This window comes from Trichoplusia ni, chromosome 5 (assembly GCF_003590095.1).
Source record: "Trichoplusia ni isolate ovarian cell line Hi5 chromosome 5, tn1, whole genome shotgun sequence".
In the NCBI taxonomy this organism is placed as follows: domain Eukaryota; kingdom Metazoa; phylum Arthropoda; class Insecta; order Lepidoptera; family Noctuidae; genus Trichoplusia; species Trichoplusia ni.
This window is the reverse complement of record NC_039482.1, coordinates 13,524,432-13,542,228: the sequence shown is the minus strand read 5'-3', so window position 1 is coordinate 13,542,228 and position 17,797 is coordinate 13,524,432. Positions and strand designations below refer to the sequence as shown.

General features: G+C 36.4%; 1 protein-coding gene across 1 annotated transcript in view; it reads right to left on the bottom strand.

Moving 5' to 3' along the window:
• LOC113494028 (neurogenic locus Notch protein) overlaps nt 1–17,797 on the bottom strand; it is a gene marked incomplete at its 5' end in the record, with an annotated part of 95,636 nt that overhangs the window by 12,557 nt on the left and 65,282 nt on the right. Inside the window, 11 exons of the mRNA XM_026872148.1 lie at nt 147–303; nt 718–831; nt 1,166–1,272; nt 1,681–1,833; nt 2,982–3,120; nt 3,550–3,717; nt 4,041–4,162; nt 4,488–4,602; nt 13,599–13,781; nt 14,146–14,301; nt 14,607–14,800. Of these exons, the coding sequence (XP_026727949.1) occupies nt 147–303; nt 718–831; nt 1,166–1,272; nt 1,681–1,833; nt 2,982–3,120; nt 3,550–3,717; nt 4,041–4,162; nt 4,488–4,602; nt 13,599–13,781; nt 14,146–14,301; nt 14,607–14,800 (1,608 nt within the window). The remainder of the gene's footprint in view (nt 1–146; nt 304–717; nt 832–1,165; nt 1,273–1,680; nt 1,834–2,981; nt 3,121–3,549; nt 3,718–4,040; nt 4,163–4,487; nt 4,603–13,598; nt 13,782–14,145; nt 14,302–14,606; nt 14,801–17,797) is intronic.

Sequence of the window (17,797 nt, the reverse complement as noted above, 5' to 3'; positions counted from 1 at the left end):
TGTTTGTTAAACCGCACGCCACAAATAAAATCCTTAGGGCTGTAGCCACTTTTTTTAAATCACTTAGACAAATCAGGCACGGTTCTATCTTTCCTTTGAATTCTTTACCATAATCTATCTAAGCACACGTCATCACAAATACTCACTGGTTAGGAGTACACGGGTCGAGTGTATTCTCGCAGTTCCGCCCGGAGTGCGGCGGTGCGCACACGCAGCGGTACCCGTTCACGAGGTCGATGCACGAGCCGCCGTGCAGGCACGGGTTGCCCGCGCAGTCGTCTATGTTCATCTCACAGTTTACACCTGTGGAATAGAATTATAGTTAGTAAATAACATTGTATGTGGCTTCAAATATACATTAAAAAAGACATATTTAAAAAAGTAGATACATATTGGTGAGAAAAATGGGGAAATATGTTCTAATGTCATCATCAACTTCTTCTTCTGCTGAACCGAAATGGCTTATTTTAGTCTTGAAATATTCTTGGAAGTCCAGGGAAGGTTTCGACGTTGATAAAATATGGAAAAGTTTCGCAAAAAAAAAGTAAGTATATTTGTCTGCGTTGTTATCATCGACTGTTAGGAGGTACGTAGTTAGCCGTTACAGAGAGTTAATAATTAAAATAGCTTTAATAATATTACGATATATATATAATACTTCAATTGTAAAACAAAAACACAACTTTTACAAATAGGTAGATTATTTATAAAACTTACCGGTAAATCCAAGTACACAGTCACATTTGTAAGCGTTCAGCCTGTCGTGGCAGGTCCCTCCGTGCTGGCACGGGTTCGAACTGCACTCGTCAATGTCGCGCTCACAACGTTGTCCTGCAAAAAATATTTATTATGTAATCTGTTTTATTTCACTATAAGGACATGAAGATTTTCCAAAAAAAAAAATATTTGATTGTTTCGTGTAGATGAATACCAAAACTTTCATCACCTTCCTTCAAAATTCTATTTTGCCGTTTAGGAAACTTGTACCTATGTTGCCAAGACGTGACTCTGTATCACAATTCTCAGTTTAAGATACAAAGAACAGCTAACGGAAGAAACAAATATATGCTTAGATATGTAAATGAAGCTTTCGTCCTTCTTCATTTAATATGAATTTCCCGCGCATATAAGTAGTATATATAGAAGTAGTAATAAATATATATACCTCCATATCCAGGCATGCAGTGACAAATAAACTGGTTGACTCCATCTTCACAGGATCCTCCGTTGATGCAAGGGTTCGAAGCGCACTCGTTCACGTCTGACAGACATCTGCAAGGAAAAATGCCGTGGTAAATATAAACAGATATTATTTTCTACATCTCAAGCAAAAATTTTCAAATCCTTTATATAGACTATAAATAACTAGAGAATTTTATCTGAGCGAAAAGACTTTCCAGGAAATAATCTATAGCTTTTTAATTTGGATTTTAAGCTGTTCCCAAAGACACGCAAATTACTGATTCTGCAAATCATACAATTTATAGCGTGGCTCTCATATATTAAACTCCTGGGAGTAAACTGGTGTCCCATCACCCTGAACACAGACCAAAATAAAACCAAAAATTTCCGCGAATTTTGATATTTTTCAATAAGTAAAAGTAAAACGATTTCTTCCCACAACCAAACATCCCGTTTTTGTTAATTTGGATCCCCATTACCGGTACTCCTAGTTCGTACCTAGCGTCATAGTACCCTCTAGGGCATTCACACCGGAATCCGTTGATCCTGTCGACGCACTTCCCGCCGTTGGCGCAAGGGTTCGAGAGGCACTCGTTGATGTTCGTCTCGCAGTGCTGGCCCGTGAAGCCAGGAATGCACTCGCAAGTGTACCTGAGGGAGGGTCACGGTTAGATGGTCATGGCAGAGGATTCTCTATCGACAGTCTTATGGGGTGTGATTGAAAATATAATTATGAGGTAATGTGGTTGGACTAGGGGAAATTCAATTTCGTGCTTTTCGGTATACCTAGTGCAAAATATTCTTGAGTGGTTGGGACGTCAATTGGTTCAAAATCATTCTTCTCGTTTGAAGGAAAATTGTGATTTTTAGATATTGTGGTTATAAGCAGAGGTATTTAAAATTCCACAGGATATATTATAATTAATTAGAATTTTGTATGAAATACTGTATTTCATTTAATTATTTAACACTCGAAAAAACACACAGTGGAAAACAAACTTAAATGTTTTTTTTTTATAATATTCAACAAACAATCAGGGTGGAAAGCAAATATCAGAAATATAAAATCAGCCATCTTTGTATACATGCAGCAAATACAAATCAAACTATAACAAAATTATATATTTTTACAATGAAAACAAACAACAAATTAAGCTTGACATGCACTAATAAAACGTTGAAACTTACTCAAAATATGTATTGCTGCATGTAAAAGAAATAAAGAAGCATTAAAATGTGATAAGTACATTGTGAAGTGCAATTTATAAAAAAAATACAAGCAATTGAGATATTATTGCGATCACTCAAGGTGACTTCATTTCCCATTTTAAATGAAAAATATACATATGTTTAATATCGGTACTATCGGCTTTAAGGAGTCTGCCCACTACACCGTACCATACTATGACCGTGCTATGAACGTGTCAGGCAAAAAAATATTCTCTATATTAAAAAGGCGACGATGCTGGTCGGTAACGGCACGGGCTAGTGGGCATGGTCGCATACTTTTTAATACAGAGAATATTTTTTTGCCGGACACGTTCATAGCACGGTCATGGTATGGTACGGTGTAGTGGTCAGTCGCCTTTAAGATGAAAATATTATCTCAAATTACAATACTACTTTACTTTTTTTTGTTGAAACGAAAAAATATGTCAGTTATAAATAGAGTCAAATTGTTAAACCCTCAAATAATAATAAGAAATGAAAGAACAAAGCCTAAATGTGTCTGCAACTTAATCTTTACCGCGTGATAGGTTTTTAAATTAATCCTACATTATATTTAAAGTATTGTTTACCTGTTGATTCCATCGATGCATGTGGCTCCATTCCTGCAAGGGTTGGAGTAGCACTCGTTGACGTTGATCTCACAGTTGCGTCCCGACGTGCCCGGCTTACAGCGGCACTGGTAGCCGCCTATCAGATCCTCACAATGACCTGGTAAAAAGTATAGCATGAATTAGAAATATAGTTCTGCCAGGAAAAAGAAGAGAAGAAAAAGTAGAAACAAGTGCATAGCTGAATTGGTAGCGTGTTTAGAAATAAAACAGGTCTAAAGTCGGATTCGAGATACTCAAGACTCCATACTAGGAATAAAATTGTGAAAGATTCATGCCTCAAATTTATTTGTTGTTATCAATCAACAGATACTTTTCCAGGCCAATATAGGAATAAGTCTTTCACCCATATTCAGAAAGGACTCTGGGGCAAAAAGTCACCGCGTAGTTAAATCAGTTTTCGCAAGTGGAAAGTAGAAACTCATAGATAAGTTTAGCGTTCTTTTCAAATTAATCTTATCACTTACAGAAAACCAGAATCAGTATGTATTAATCATGTAATATTAATATCAATATTTAGTATCCTCACCTCCAAACTGGCACGGGTTCGACTCGCACTCATTGATCTGAGTCTGGCAGACCCTGCCGGTGTACCCTGGGTGACAGTTGCAGGTGAAGCTGTTGTCTCCGTCGATGCACTCGCCGCGGTGACACGGCGCTGATAGGCAGTCATTGATGTTTGTCTCGCAAGACATGCCTGGAAAGAGAACATGGTTAAGCTAAATATATACTGGTAATTTTAGACCTTATGGATCAATACTACTAATATCATTAACGTGAAGTGTAGATGGATGGATGGGTGTTTTATTCTTGCACGAAAAAAGCACTAAAAGATTTGGTCGAACTTTGGTACACAGATATTTTATAACCTGGATTAATACGGGGTGGGACGGGATCATTGTAATTTTTTGTACTAATACTAGGCTATATTTCTTTTAAAACCCTTAATCTTTAAGTACATCCCTACATTACTACGTTTTTGCTTATCAAACGAAATTGGGGTAAGAAGGGGTAACATACCAGTATAACCAAGAGGGCACTCGCAGGTGTAGCCAGCAATACTGTCGTGGCACGTCCCACCGTTGCGGCACGGGCTGGACGCGCAGTCGTCGATGTTCACTTGACAGCGAGCACCCGTAAAACTGTGGAAAATAATAGTTTATTACATACTTAAGACACACACACACATTAGAAACGTTTATTGGCACTTTGAGTTACAGAGGAAACTATAAAGTAGAATTACATTATGTCACTTTTAGGGCTATCTATTGACGCTTTATCCGTATTATTTTAATAACGGGTTTTAAGAATGGCAACCATCCCAAACCAGCTTAAATATTGGTATATCGCTGTAAGTTTCAAGTTCCAATAAATCTATAGAATGCCGTGATACTTGTGGATCATAAGGAAATCATCATCAAACCTATTCTTGGATAGATATATACATATGTGACTAATGTGACCTACCCTATAACACAGGTGCATCTGAACGCGTTGATCAGGTCGTGGCAGACACCTCCGTTGAGACACGGGTTGTTGGCGCACTCGTCGATCTCCACCTCGCATTGTGTTCCCGTGAATCCTGGAAAAGAAAGATACGTCATTGTAGAACTGCCAAAAAATAGTATAAAGAATAGGCCAAAATGTAAATCTATAGTTAGGGTGAAGCCAGTTAAAAATGATAAGGTAAACAAGTTAAAAAAGTAGTTTTCCGTTCTTCATCGTAAATAAAATTTGTATTTTGATATATTATATGTATTTTGTACAGGTTCTAGATAAGTATTTTGCAGATATATTGTGGCACTAGTCCATTAAAGTTCAAGTTACATTGACGACAATTCGAAGACGCAAAAAAAAAACAAAATAGCAAAAAAAAATGCTTGTCGGTTAAAATCCTACTCCGGAATAAACAAGTAATTTAAATTTTCATCCAAACCGGACAAAAACGCGTCTCCGTATATCAGACAAGTGAATAAACACGTCAACTAAACAAAGCAAGTTATTATCTCCGCAGTAATAAAACACGTTACTGATTTAGTTAAAAGCACCAGTTAGGTTGACCGGCCATCGTAAAACGTCACACATAATGATCTCCACAATGTTACCTAAAACTTAAGTGTTTTGTATGCACTGGACATTATATATTGAGAGGGAACTGTGGAACTTAGTGGGAATGTTTCAGTACATTTAGTTAGTGTTGTATAGATGGCGACACTTGTCCAAAGATAATTCTACAGTTCGTGAGATCTATGGTGATGAAAAAATGGTTAAAATGGTTTGTACGCAGTTTTATTGGTTGACTCACAATTCAATCAAAAACTTATAAATCTTCTTTACCAGTGAGGGTCAGTCAGTGAGTTTTATACAAATGTAATTAGAACCAGACTCTGAACAAGCATTCGTGGTTCACAAAAACGCATGTCCTATGCGGGGATCGCACCCGCGCCACGTTTGCGTTAGTTTGGCGTGGTGACCTGTAGCACTCGGCTATCCTTGCAGTCAAATATATAAAGATTTATATAGTGTCTTCTAGCGATGTGTAATAAGGTTTTCGAAGCAACATGATCAACGTACGTCTGGTACCCGAAACATACCTAAATATTACAGTTAATTTTTCAGGTATGTTTTACCGACATGTATTTACTAGCGGAACAAAAACTACAAATACAAAAGCAATCATTTCATTGTCCTTAAATCAAATTACAAGTTACAATAGGTTCCATACAATAGTACTCATTTCATACAGACTTCACATGAATACCATTATGACGGACAAACAGATTTTATGTTTATACCATAGACCCGTCTCTCCAAGAATGCTAATTGACGTCAACGTTCCAGGCCCATCAAAACCATACCACTAACTGGGCACATCAAAAAGCTACCTTAATCGACCGTAATACGACTCGAAATTGTTCCTTGTTTGCACAGACCGATATTGAGTGGACGTCCAAATCGAACAAGTGAGATACAACCTTAAAAGAAAGTGATAAAGCTGATTTTTCAATGATAACAACAGAAGTGCTTGAGGCAGGACAATCTAGCCCCGACCAGTATTGAGTGTGCCCTTTTAAAGAAGCAAAAATAAACATGCACTTTCATGACCTTTATCACAAAGAAATACAGTCGTATTTTGCTTGCTTACGTAACTTTGTCAGTTGGTAATATCATTCTTAAGAAAATCACTATCCAGCCAAATTGGGAATGTGGTTCTGCATAGCAAAAAATTAACCATTGCAGTTCTTCAGAATAGGTCTTATTTGTATAGGTGTACAGTTTCATTTTATTTGTTTCAAGTAAATAGGTAGAGAATGCATGACCGTTTAAACCTCTAAAGTAAATATTTTACTAGGGAATTATTTCACATTATTTTGCTGTTTTATATGAATAATGAGAAAACGGCAGAAACGTGTACACATAATCCTTTGAAAGAACAATGACTTTAGCACTTGATGGTAAATCTACATACATGAAAATAATTTTCCTCGTTTTAAACTCCGAAAGGACTCGTGGCAATCTGGGACTTAGTTTTGTAATCTTATGCTTCAAAATCGTAATTTAAGAAAACTTAAGTCAGATACGCCGTAAAAATGCCTAGGTTCAAACTCCAAACAAAATTATGGCTTTTCTAGTCCTAAACGACAGCTATTTCTGCTATGTCGTACAATATACTATGGACGTGCTAATTTAACCAAGTAGTTATAAATTAGGTACCATCAGTGAGTGGTTAAAAGCCTTCTTGAGCCAAGTATGATTTGGTTTTCCCATCGTACAATTCTTAGTCCTGAGATTTGGACAAATGCCCGGTAAACGACTGGCTTGGTTTCACAAAATAGGGCCTAAACTTAGCAAGAGCGAGGTAAATAGAAAGCCTACTTTAATGGATCATGAGTTCTAAGGCCAGTGAATTTATATATGAACTACAGTTTGTCTATAATTGAACTAGATATAAATATTGACCAGTGCTGACTTTTACAGAGAATAATGCCTAATACTGGATTAGAGACAAAAACAAAACTATTAAAAGTGATCGCAAACTGTGAGTCGGTGTAAAGACCATTTTTTGTCAAGTTTAAATAATTCTTATTTCTTCCAAACTAATAACAAATAGTTTGGGGCGTAAAAGGTATTTTTCGATTAGCGATACTTCCCTTAAATGATTTTTCGATTACCAACCGCTTTTACCCTGACAGCATGCAAGTATATACCATTTTACCGATAGTTTAGGTCTCTTTTTACAAATTGCTCGTCATAGAAGAGGAGCTTCCAGTTCTAACATACCCAAGTTATCAATAACTAAAGTTTATTTTTAGCTGATGACCAGTACAGACCGAGTCGTGATATTATTCCCACCGCGATAACAAGGCATTACGATTATCTAAAACAATGGCAATAAAATGTGTTATTACGCAAGTCTGGCGTTTCTATGAGCGACATGGCCTATTGAACGCTTATGGCGAGTTGGTAGGGATGCCCCGCCCTGTTGCGCCGGCGCATGTTGTGGTCAAATGTGTTGTAAGCGACGAGAGGTGAGCGTTTTTTAAACGTGATTATTTTTCAAAATTTTATAGGTAATAAGAGTCTAACGAATAAGTATTAGGGTTAAGTTACGAATCCTTGGTATTTGATTCTTATCCGATATTTTTTTTATTAATTCTTGCTGTTCTACACATTTGACTTGACTTTTAATTATAAAAAAAATATCGTCATCAACTTCTCAATCAAAATAAAAATGATCTGCACAAATACCTTTCCTAGAAATGATCAGTACACAAATATACACTTACATACATATATCTGTATAGGTATATAAGTTACCTAGTTCTCCTACATTTTACACCGTTGCTCGCTGTCACGATTTTGGATCACAAGCCACAATGAGAATGTTTGGTGCATGCTAATGGGCACTATTCGCATACATGAATCTTAATACTAGTATCAAATACATATGCTTGGCTGTAAATGCTTTAAATATAATGTATTTATGACTTACATTGTTGGTATTTTTGGATGGGAAACCCCGAATATGTGGGAGTTTTTGATGTTTGGAATCGTTATTCTATTTGTTAGTTTGTTTTGAAACTTAATTCGCGTTTGAGTCTTATTCGTCCTTGTTGCTTCTAGGTGTATTATATTAACATACATTTTATTTTTTCTTACTTTTAAATACTTTTCATATAAAGTAGGTATGTTAGTAATTACAATGGCGGATTTTATGCTTGAGGCATTCTCTAGCAGACATCTTTTCAAGAAATTCTAGATTTTAAGAAAACGGGACTTCTGATTTGTTAAGGACATTATTGTAACCCGAAAAAGAGGTCTTAATTCTAAAAAGAGCACGTCTGGAGCTCGGAGATCGGACTTTCGCTACCATGATTATAACCGGAGCTTATCTCTAATTATATCCACTGTTGTCACATTCGCCTCATTTTTCTACTAAACTTGAGTAAAAAGCATACATGAAAACATGATAAGACAAATGCGTTTAAAAGTCAATTAAAACAGCAAAAAAATGATACAACCTTCAGTCAACGGTCGTTTTTTTAATTATACAGTTCAAAGACCCAAGGAAATGCGATATAAAAAATATAATGTCGTCATACAGTGCAGGCATGCCCTTATGTGTAAGGTAGTCGCGCGACAAGTTCGGACGCAGTCGAGCGGAGCGCGAGCGAAACCAGATGTTCAGCTAGTTTGTGATGATATTAACTGTTCGGTGTAGGAAAGGTTTAGAGAAAACATTTTGGTTGGACTTACATTAAGAGGTTTTAACGTTTCAGTGGCACGAGACTTTTTTTAAAACATTTATCAATTTTATTTATGGTTAACGTTGTCTTTTATGTTTTTTAGAAAACTGAAATACTTCCTTCTAATATTTTAGATGCGAAAGTTTGTAAGTATGGATAGATGCATCCACCTTTGGTAGCTACTCTTTCCCTGGATTTTAATGAAACTTTACAATAATATACCTTATAAGTACGTCAAAATTATATAATATAGGCAACAAAATAATAAGACTTTCATGTATCAAGTCAATTGCAATCTTTCATCTGTAGTGTAATCTCAATATTTCAAATGCGCCCCAAAAACGAATTATGTGATAATTTAAATGTTATAGAATTAGTTACTTTCACTTAAAGCGTATATTAAACCTACCCAAAATACTAAACGTGGTCGCAGGCAGCACTTAGTAGTTACATACAGTCGACAAAAGCTGGCGAAACATGAAGGTAGACACAGCGAACTAAACCACGGCAGTAACACTTATAATTACCATTAACGACACAGGAAGTCGGGTCGAAGATCACAGGGATCGGTTACCGGCGAAGCATTGACTCGTTTATATTATACAACTGTGAGGAGAATGTACTACAATGTATTTTGATGGTTAATAAGTTGTGAAGAGAAACTATAATACAAGACTTTGATTATCATAGATTGATTTATTACAATAAATAATGTTAAGTTTGTATCGGGCTTGCGATACTGTACAGGACTACAGAGTCCTGTACAGTAAATAGGCTAAAGAAATAAAAATCGATTACCCATCACATTTGTGACCGTATCAAACGTTGCTTAACTTCGATTTTATTATTTGTTGTTGGTACTATGCAGACGGCAGAGCCTTTGAAGACGGATCCCTCTAAATAACAGTTAGATTAGTTTGATCTACACTCAAACATTACCTACATAAGACAGCCGATTATAATGACAAAACAATTCTTCAGCGGGAATCAAACCCGATACCAAACTCATTACTTGTTATTAACGTAGGATTTTAAGTAGTTGATCAATTTAATTGTTTAAATAAGATGTCAAACTTAAAGACGGCGACTGCAATTGGATGAACAAAGGACTAATTACAGTTGCAAACAATCCAACCCCTTTATAAGGTTGGACAATTGAATTATCATGTATTTTGACAATTAAATAGGTATCCATTTTTATGTTGAACTTTTTTTAGAATCTGTATGTCTGTCACGTATCAAGTAACCATAAAAAAAAACAATTCAACGAGCCCACCCTTTCAAAAACAAAAGCATAACGAAAACAGAGAAAACCGTTCATAATTAAAAAAAGGTAAATTATACCGCAATTACATACATACAGGTATAATCCGGACAATTTACAAAATGCTTTCGAGAATAGCGTGTTGGTTTATAATTAAACTTTTTCATTTGGGAGGGTTATCCATGGGAGTATGGTGGTTCCAGAGAGTGGTTTGGCTCGCACCATTGCGTTTCTGACATATTTTATCATGTTATGTTCACTTGACTTATGTTCTGAGTGTAATGGACTGTCTTATTATGTCCTTATGTAATGTTTTTGTATTTATTCTTTCATTTGGAGTTTGTTGAAAGCGTTTTTTTGTTTCAGGAAGTACATAAGCTTTTGCTTAAACCAGTGTTATAAGTAAAAATAGCATGTTAAATCTTCTTCTTATATTCTAACTCACTACCCGTCTAGTTTCATCAAATTCGGTTCAGCAATTTAGTCATAAAATATAACTGACAGAATATGCATACCAGTAATTTTGCAGTTACTCAAATCGAGAATCGTTCCTCATACATTTACAAAATGAATAGGCTCACAGTTGCTGTATATATTGTAGATTAAATTAATCTAATTAAAACTCAAAATACATATAATTATTTAGACAAACACATTTCTCACGGTTTTTAGGCCATCGTCACACACACCGAAATAAGATGTCGCGATACCCTCCGAACTTGGGTTTAGTAACTGATCGTGTCAATAGATATACTTAGCGTACCTAAGTATTAGTGTTAGCTTGGTTTATTGTAGACAAAGGTTCCGATTTCCTGTCGATGGATTTAATGTGCCGTTTATGTGATAATACTTTTGACTGCAAGAGAGGCCTAGTGGTTGAGATCGCGAAGCCAGAACTTACTGGGTGTCGCGGGTTCGATTTTAAGTAGTGACAAGCGTGTATGCGGAATTCTTGTCCTGAGTCTGAGTGTATTTGGGCAAGAGCAAGAGTCGTTTTTTCTGAAATTATAATATAATAGCTTTTAGCCCGCGGCTTCGCCCGCGTCGAGGTCGGTTATATCGCGTTTCCAAGAGAATTCTTCAAAAGTCCGGGATAAAAATTATCCTATGTTCTTCTTCAAGGCCAACTCTATCTCTGTACCAAATTTCATTAAAATCGGTTCAGTGGTTTAGACGTGAAAGCGTAACAGACAGACAGACAGAGTTACTTTCGCATTTTTTCTGAAATTATAATAAAATAATCTCTGAAAATTACTTTGACATTAAGAAACCACACTTTTTGTCCTTTTCGTAAAGGATTCTTCATAGCATCATTATTAGTGTTTCAAAAGTATAATAAGTCTGCGTGTTAGTGATAATCATGTGATTAAAATGGCCTTAATCTGCCACTGACTGACTGTATGAATGAACAATTAATTTACTCAGTTTAAAAAGATTAGGTTAATTGACATAATTTGATGGGAAAATCTAATAATTACATCATAATTTGTAATTTGACGTCATTCTTATGTCAACGCTTGAGGGTTTTTTTTCCTATCAATATTTATACATATCTACTGAAATCCTTTTTGTCGTACAAATCAAATAAGTGCACCAAGCCGAAAAAGCTCGAATATGACATATTGACAGGTGACAATTTAAGTCACGTGACCAATCCAAATGATTTGCCATTTCCATACCTTTATATCTTTTGACGAATATAAAAATAATATATCACCTGTCTTCAGAGGCAATAGAAAAATAAAATAGAATTATAAGTACAAACGTAGGGAAACAAACAATGATAATAAGGAAAGGAGAAAAAATGATTTCAGCATATTGCACCTTAAGGACAGTGGCAATCTTAGTCATTTTGAGACTAATATCTAGTATTCTCATAAGCTCTAGTTTCCCACTCATCTATGACTGGTTAATGGGCGTTGCTAGGCAACAGTTATAGGAGTAAAATAATGTCACTGATTACTCCACCGTGTTTAGTACGGCGTGGCGAGATTACGCTAACTGCCACGTTGATAGTAAGGTTTGCGATCGTTTCCGCGTCCGACACAATGCGCGGGCGCCGACGCTCTCATCGCCATGGGAATCGGGTCTTCAGTAGGGTTGGCGAAAATACTTGTTGCGATTTTGAGTTGATTGAAGATTTTTTTAAATAATTTTATATTGAGGTAGGTGCGTGTGTATATTTGTATTTTGTTTTCTAGTTTAAATTAGATGATAATAATTAGGTAATATTAGTCCCTACATAATCCCTTACAACTGTTTCATTTTATTTAACGATAGTGGACAGGCTACGATTATAATTTATTTCTATAGGTTCATAAATATTATATTAAAAGGCAGCTTTGGATTTGAATGAAGAAAAGAATCAAAGCTATGCCGAATAGAAAGAAATCCTCCTAGATATTATCAAAGTCGCAAATCGAAGGCCAAAGCGACATTCTTGTCAAAAGAAATTCTTTTCTTTGTGCAAATATATTTTTTATTAACTATATCGCTCTCTACGTTCTCAACTTAGCTACATAATATTCTGCCGATTACGCAATGACTACAAAAAAAGTTTACATAATCGTCAGTGTCAACCCTAGCACTATCTATCGCCCGACTCTGTCTAATAGGAATTAATGATAATCATCAAGCTTACCGTCAACTAGAAGCAAATTGTAAGTTAGCGGCTTCAGGAGAGAAATCTGCTGTACCATGGTACCATAGTTCTATACGATACATCGGGGTTACATTTGTAAAAGGAATCTGTTAGTGTTGTGCATGTGATGGGCAACAACTTTGTCCACTGAAAGCCTAAATATTGACTGGCTGATACAACTACACGGATAGTGAGTGCTTCTGGCCCCTGGTGCGCGACGTGTCGCTGATTCCATCCCCGTGTACGACAAGCATTTGTGTCATCCACATATGTTTGTTCTGAGTCTGGTGTCTTTGTGCATTTGACTTGAATGTTTGTGAAACCCACAACGCAAGGTTTAAATCCCAAAGTGCGGAGGACGATTTTTTTTTTTAAATTGATTGTTTTTTTAAGAAACGCAATTTTTAATTAGCTTTGTGTTTTCCTAAGAATTTGTTCATTTTCTTGCCCAGATGTATTTGTAAATATATTAAGAATGTAGCCAGGATTTGTTCAAGCATGTTGTATTTGTGATAAATATGGAAATTAGCGATAGATGCCGAGAAGTCCCGATAAGGGGTTAGTGTGTTTGTTTCTGAAGATCGATGGTGGATTAGCTGTTAGATGGAGATATCTGTTTAAACGTAGATTGATTTGTGAATGACGCTTAGCGGAGAAAACTTAAGACTACGTATGCAAAATATATTGTAAGAAAGTCTTTAAGGTCTTCACATTCATTCTCAAGTGTAGTCAACTCGACGAGAATTTTTACGCGAATTCTTCTATCGAAGTTCTACGTACACATATTAGGCAAATAGCCAGAATATATATTTATTATATTATAACCAGAATTAACGCAGGACAGTTTTCATGTTCCCGTGGGATAATTTTCCATTTGTATTGGCTCGCGGGCAATAGCTAGTATAATAATATAGTAAGTCACATACCAGGCATGCAGACGCATCTGAAGGTGCCAGGATCATCGAGACAGGAGCCATCGTTCCTGCAGGGGTGGCTCTCGCACTCGTTGACGTTGGTCTCGCAGCGCGGGCCCGTGAAGCCCACGGAACAGTTACAGGCGAAAGACCCGGGCGTGTTCACACAGATGCCGTCGTGTTCACATGGTGATCCTAAAGAGAAGATTATTATAAAATAAGTGTGTTGAATAAGCTGGATGGAGTTACATCTCCATAGATAATGTACGAATTTTAACGTAAACGAATTTTTAACACCGGACGCAAAAAGACGAACGGAGTGATTTTAATATATTTGTCTCAGAGGTGAATTATGAGCGAGTGTTATAAGATATGTTTGATAAAACTGGGTCGAGCCATGTTAGCTAGTGAATTTGTTTGCCACTTCGCGGCACTGATCAGAGTCAGTTTGTTATAGATGAAAGTACCTATATACAATATAATAATAATATATTTTTTCCCTATTTTTGACAAACTATCCTAATACATCTTCATTTTTAATATCTTTATTTTAAAGTACCTTGTTCGCACTCATCGATGTCTTCAGAGCAGTCAAGTCCCTTGTAGCCCGATGCGCAGGAGCAGGTGTAGGAGCCGTTGATGGGGCTGGTGTCACAGATGGCGTCAGCGTGGCAGGGATTGGATGTGCACGCGTCATCGAGGTGGCAGAGAAGACCTAGGTAAGAGAAAGTAGTGATTAAGAGGAGAATATAATATGGTTGTGTAGACCTTACCAAGACTCATGACAGACTATTTAAAGAAGTTACTGGACACCTAATTTTTGAGCAATCACGATGTAAATATGATGTTTCAGTAGAACATTTAATTTTGTGATCAAGAAAAAAACCTTTTTTTCATAATACTGTATGTAGCACTTTTCGAACTGCAAGTTCCATAATATAAAATTAATGTTTGAAATTTCTTCAAACAATTATATTTTCAAACATATCTATCTAGAAGAATAATTTAAATCAATCTTACCAGTCTTCCCAGGCGTGCACTTGCAGTAAAACGCCCCAACCCTGTCGATGCAGGTGGCGCCGTTGAAGCAAGCTGCGCCTGCGCAGTCGTCGATGTTGACAGAGCATTCTGGACCAGTCCAGCCGTTGACGCAGATGCAGGAGAAACCGCCGACGGAGTTGGTGCACGTTGCTCCGTTCTGGCAGACTAGAGGCCTGTGGACAAAGCGGTGGTTAGTTGAATATAATCACTAGTTAATGTGATATGGTTCATCCTCCATCTTTTAATATTCTATCTCAAAGCCAAAATAATAACAAGGAGGTTTACATAAGTCACTTTTAGGTGCTGATGCTGACTGAATGGCACAACTAAATTGAACTGAAGTCACGTAAAATAAAAGTCACGTTTCATTCAGGAACCTTCCATTTTGAAACTTTTGTGGCTAGGTAATACTAATCTAGGTGCACAAGAAAACAAAATAGCATCATAATTAGAAGCTTTTGAATAAATCGCCGGAGTAAGTATAAGAGAAAAAGCTACTTAATTATAAACAAAAAACTTCGGTTCATACCAACCGCAATATACCGCAAAAATGCAATTACCAAAAATAATGACACAAAAAGCAATTTCGGTAACAAAACTAAGAATTCTCATAAAGCGGCAATATTTTTGGTGCGAAATTAACAAAAAGCGACCGCCATTTTTCTTTTTAGTTTTAATACCATTTAAATAGAGCTTATTAAAGGGGTCTGAATGTTTTTGTGAAGGCGTAATTTTGGGCGGAATTTTCGGAGATTTTTTTACTCCGTTGCCCCTCTGATAGCCGTTTAGCATATCTTTATATGTTTTAATGTGACTGCGTAGATTTAATATGCATTGTGGAGTTCAGGACATTTAATTTCGTAATTAAGGTTCCAGAGTAAAGTTTATTGAGTTTTGCGGTCTTTTGGATTCGACCAGATATTTTTCATTCATTCGATCATTGTCCTATTCAGACATGTTTTAAACTTAACGATGCATTATAAAGAAATTAATCAGGTATCAACCCACTATTATGCGCCAATCTTATGGTCCACTTTACGTATATTATGAAACGAAAAAATCCGAGTAATTATATTTAAATATTTCCACAATAAAGGTTAAAGTAACAATGTAAATCACAAAAGTCCGTATTACGAAAGATTTATACGGCCGCTCGGGCACAATCGGCTCCGATCGGCTAGGATCGGGAACGGGCGCGGCACGAGCGCTTGCGCATATCAGATCAAATAGCGAACAATATTGCCAAACCTTAGTCTTTAATAATAATATATGTTCTAAAAGGTCCTATGTCCAGAGTGGCGGTTAAATAGTTAAGGTTAGGTCTAGTATTTGATTGAAATCTATAAATTGTTAGCCTAAGGACTAAATAGTTGATTTAGGATAAAAAATAACTGGCATACTTAAGGAATTGCTTAGGTCAATAAAGGTTTAATGTTTAGCCTTAAAATAATATGAAACAGACAGCAACTCACACAAAATAAGCTATGTCGAAAACGGATCAAAATTAAAAAATCCATATCCTCGGACGTCTTATAATAAGCTTCATACTTAATTTTAAACGAGTTTAGTTTATGGATTTACGATGTGATTTAGAATCGAAAGATCCCACCATAAACGTGTTAAAAGTAAATAAGTTATAAATCATTAAGACTTGAGGTTTAATGGATCTTCTTAAGTTTGACCTGACTGACATGCAGTGGGTGTTATACTGGTTTTTTGAACTTAGGTAGGGATCTTTATCCTAGCATTGTACTGAGAAAGTATGCGTATGTGTGAAATCAAGTGAACGGAACGACAGATAATTAATCAGTCATAAAGCTTATAAGCTGTCTGCAAAAACAATTGACCGAACGGATAGCCCAGTGTTATAGATCACCACGCTAAAGCCAAATCGCGCCTCCACGAGGTCGAGTTTCTCGGGTGAGATAATCGTATAGGATCATTTGTGTAATCCACAAATGTACGGCAGATGTACGACACAAGGAATAAATTTTCCCTTTCTTCTTTTTATTTATCTCAATCCATGTCTAAAACAAAAATATGTGTCTGCAAAAAGTTAACAGATGAAAAGTAAACTCAAAATCTCCAGTAGCAAAACTTATTTATTTGAGGTTAGAACCGATGTATCTATCATCACTTATCTAGCTATTAGACCTGGATGGGGGTCCATTCATCACGCGGCCCCGCACGGAAGTGAACCGAGATGATTGCGGGGTCATCATCATTAATCACTGCGCTTTGCGGTACTACTGCGACGGTCATCGGGAAGATAGACGCGCAAAAAACCGAAAGCATATTGAGAGATAGATTTACAGTAAATATTACATTTACAAAATTGTTTTAAATGTAAAGGCACTTTTTTTAAACATGGTCGATCTTCTGATGCCCAGATATAACAATATCAGGGTATATCTTAACCAAATAATTTCAGTGGTCATCGTATTTATTTTAATAATGAAAGCTAAATTAAAATTTTCCGCTATTATAACGACAAGACGCCGAAGAAGAAGAACGACAAATCAATTAACTCAAATAAAATCCCGCTACTTCTCAGAACTTAAGCCAGCTTCAGCGAGTGCCCGGTAGCTCAGCGTGCGCAGGCGCAGCTTCACTTAACGATTTACATCAACTCTGCGTGTTGAGCGCAAATCGTCTAAGGAAGCAATTTCCTCATAAAAGTATCATGTACCAAAAGTTTGGTAATAAACCTTTTTATACGTCCCTGATTACTGAGGACCAAGCATCGGAGAATTTGAATTAGTAAAAAACGACGAATCTCCCAAAATAACGGGTTGACGTCTCGAAGCCCACTCGTTAGTCATTTTAGGAAATAAAGGAGATTGACATATATTGATTTATGTAAATTACTGGCAATAATATTTCGATCGTCAAAGGCATGCCACTGAAGTTAATTTAACTTTTGCTTCCTCGTCGGAAAGATTAAACAAACCTTTCAACAAGTTTTCAAGATTAAAATCTGAAGAAAGTTGTTAAAAAAAGGAAAAAGGACCAGTTTCGCATAACCTTAATACCTTCGATCATCTGTTAGCGAATGTCCGCGTCTCCGAGCAGATTACTCTTCGGGATATAAAATAATCGATTATCCAATGATTAATAGTCCATCGAGATGCTCAAATTGAATATCCTATCGGCGATCTAGTAGCCAGTCA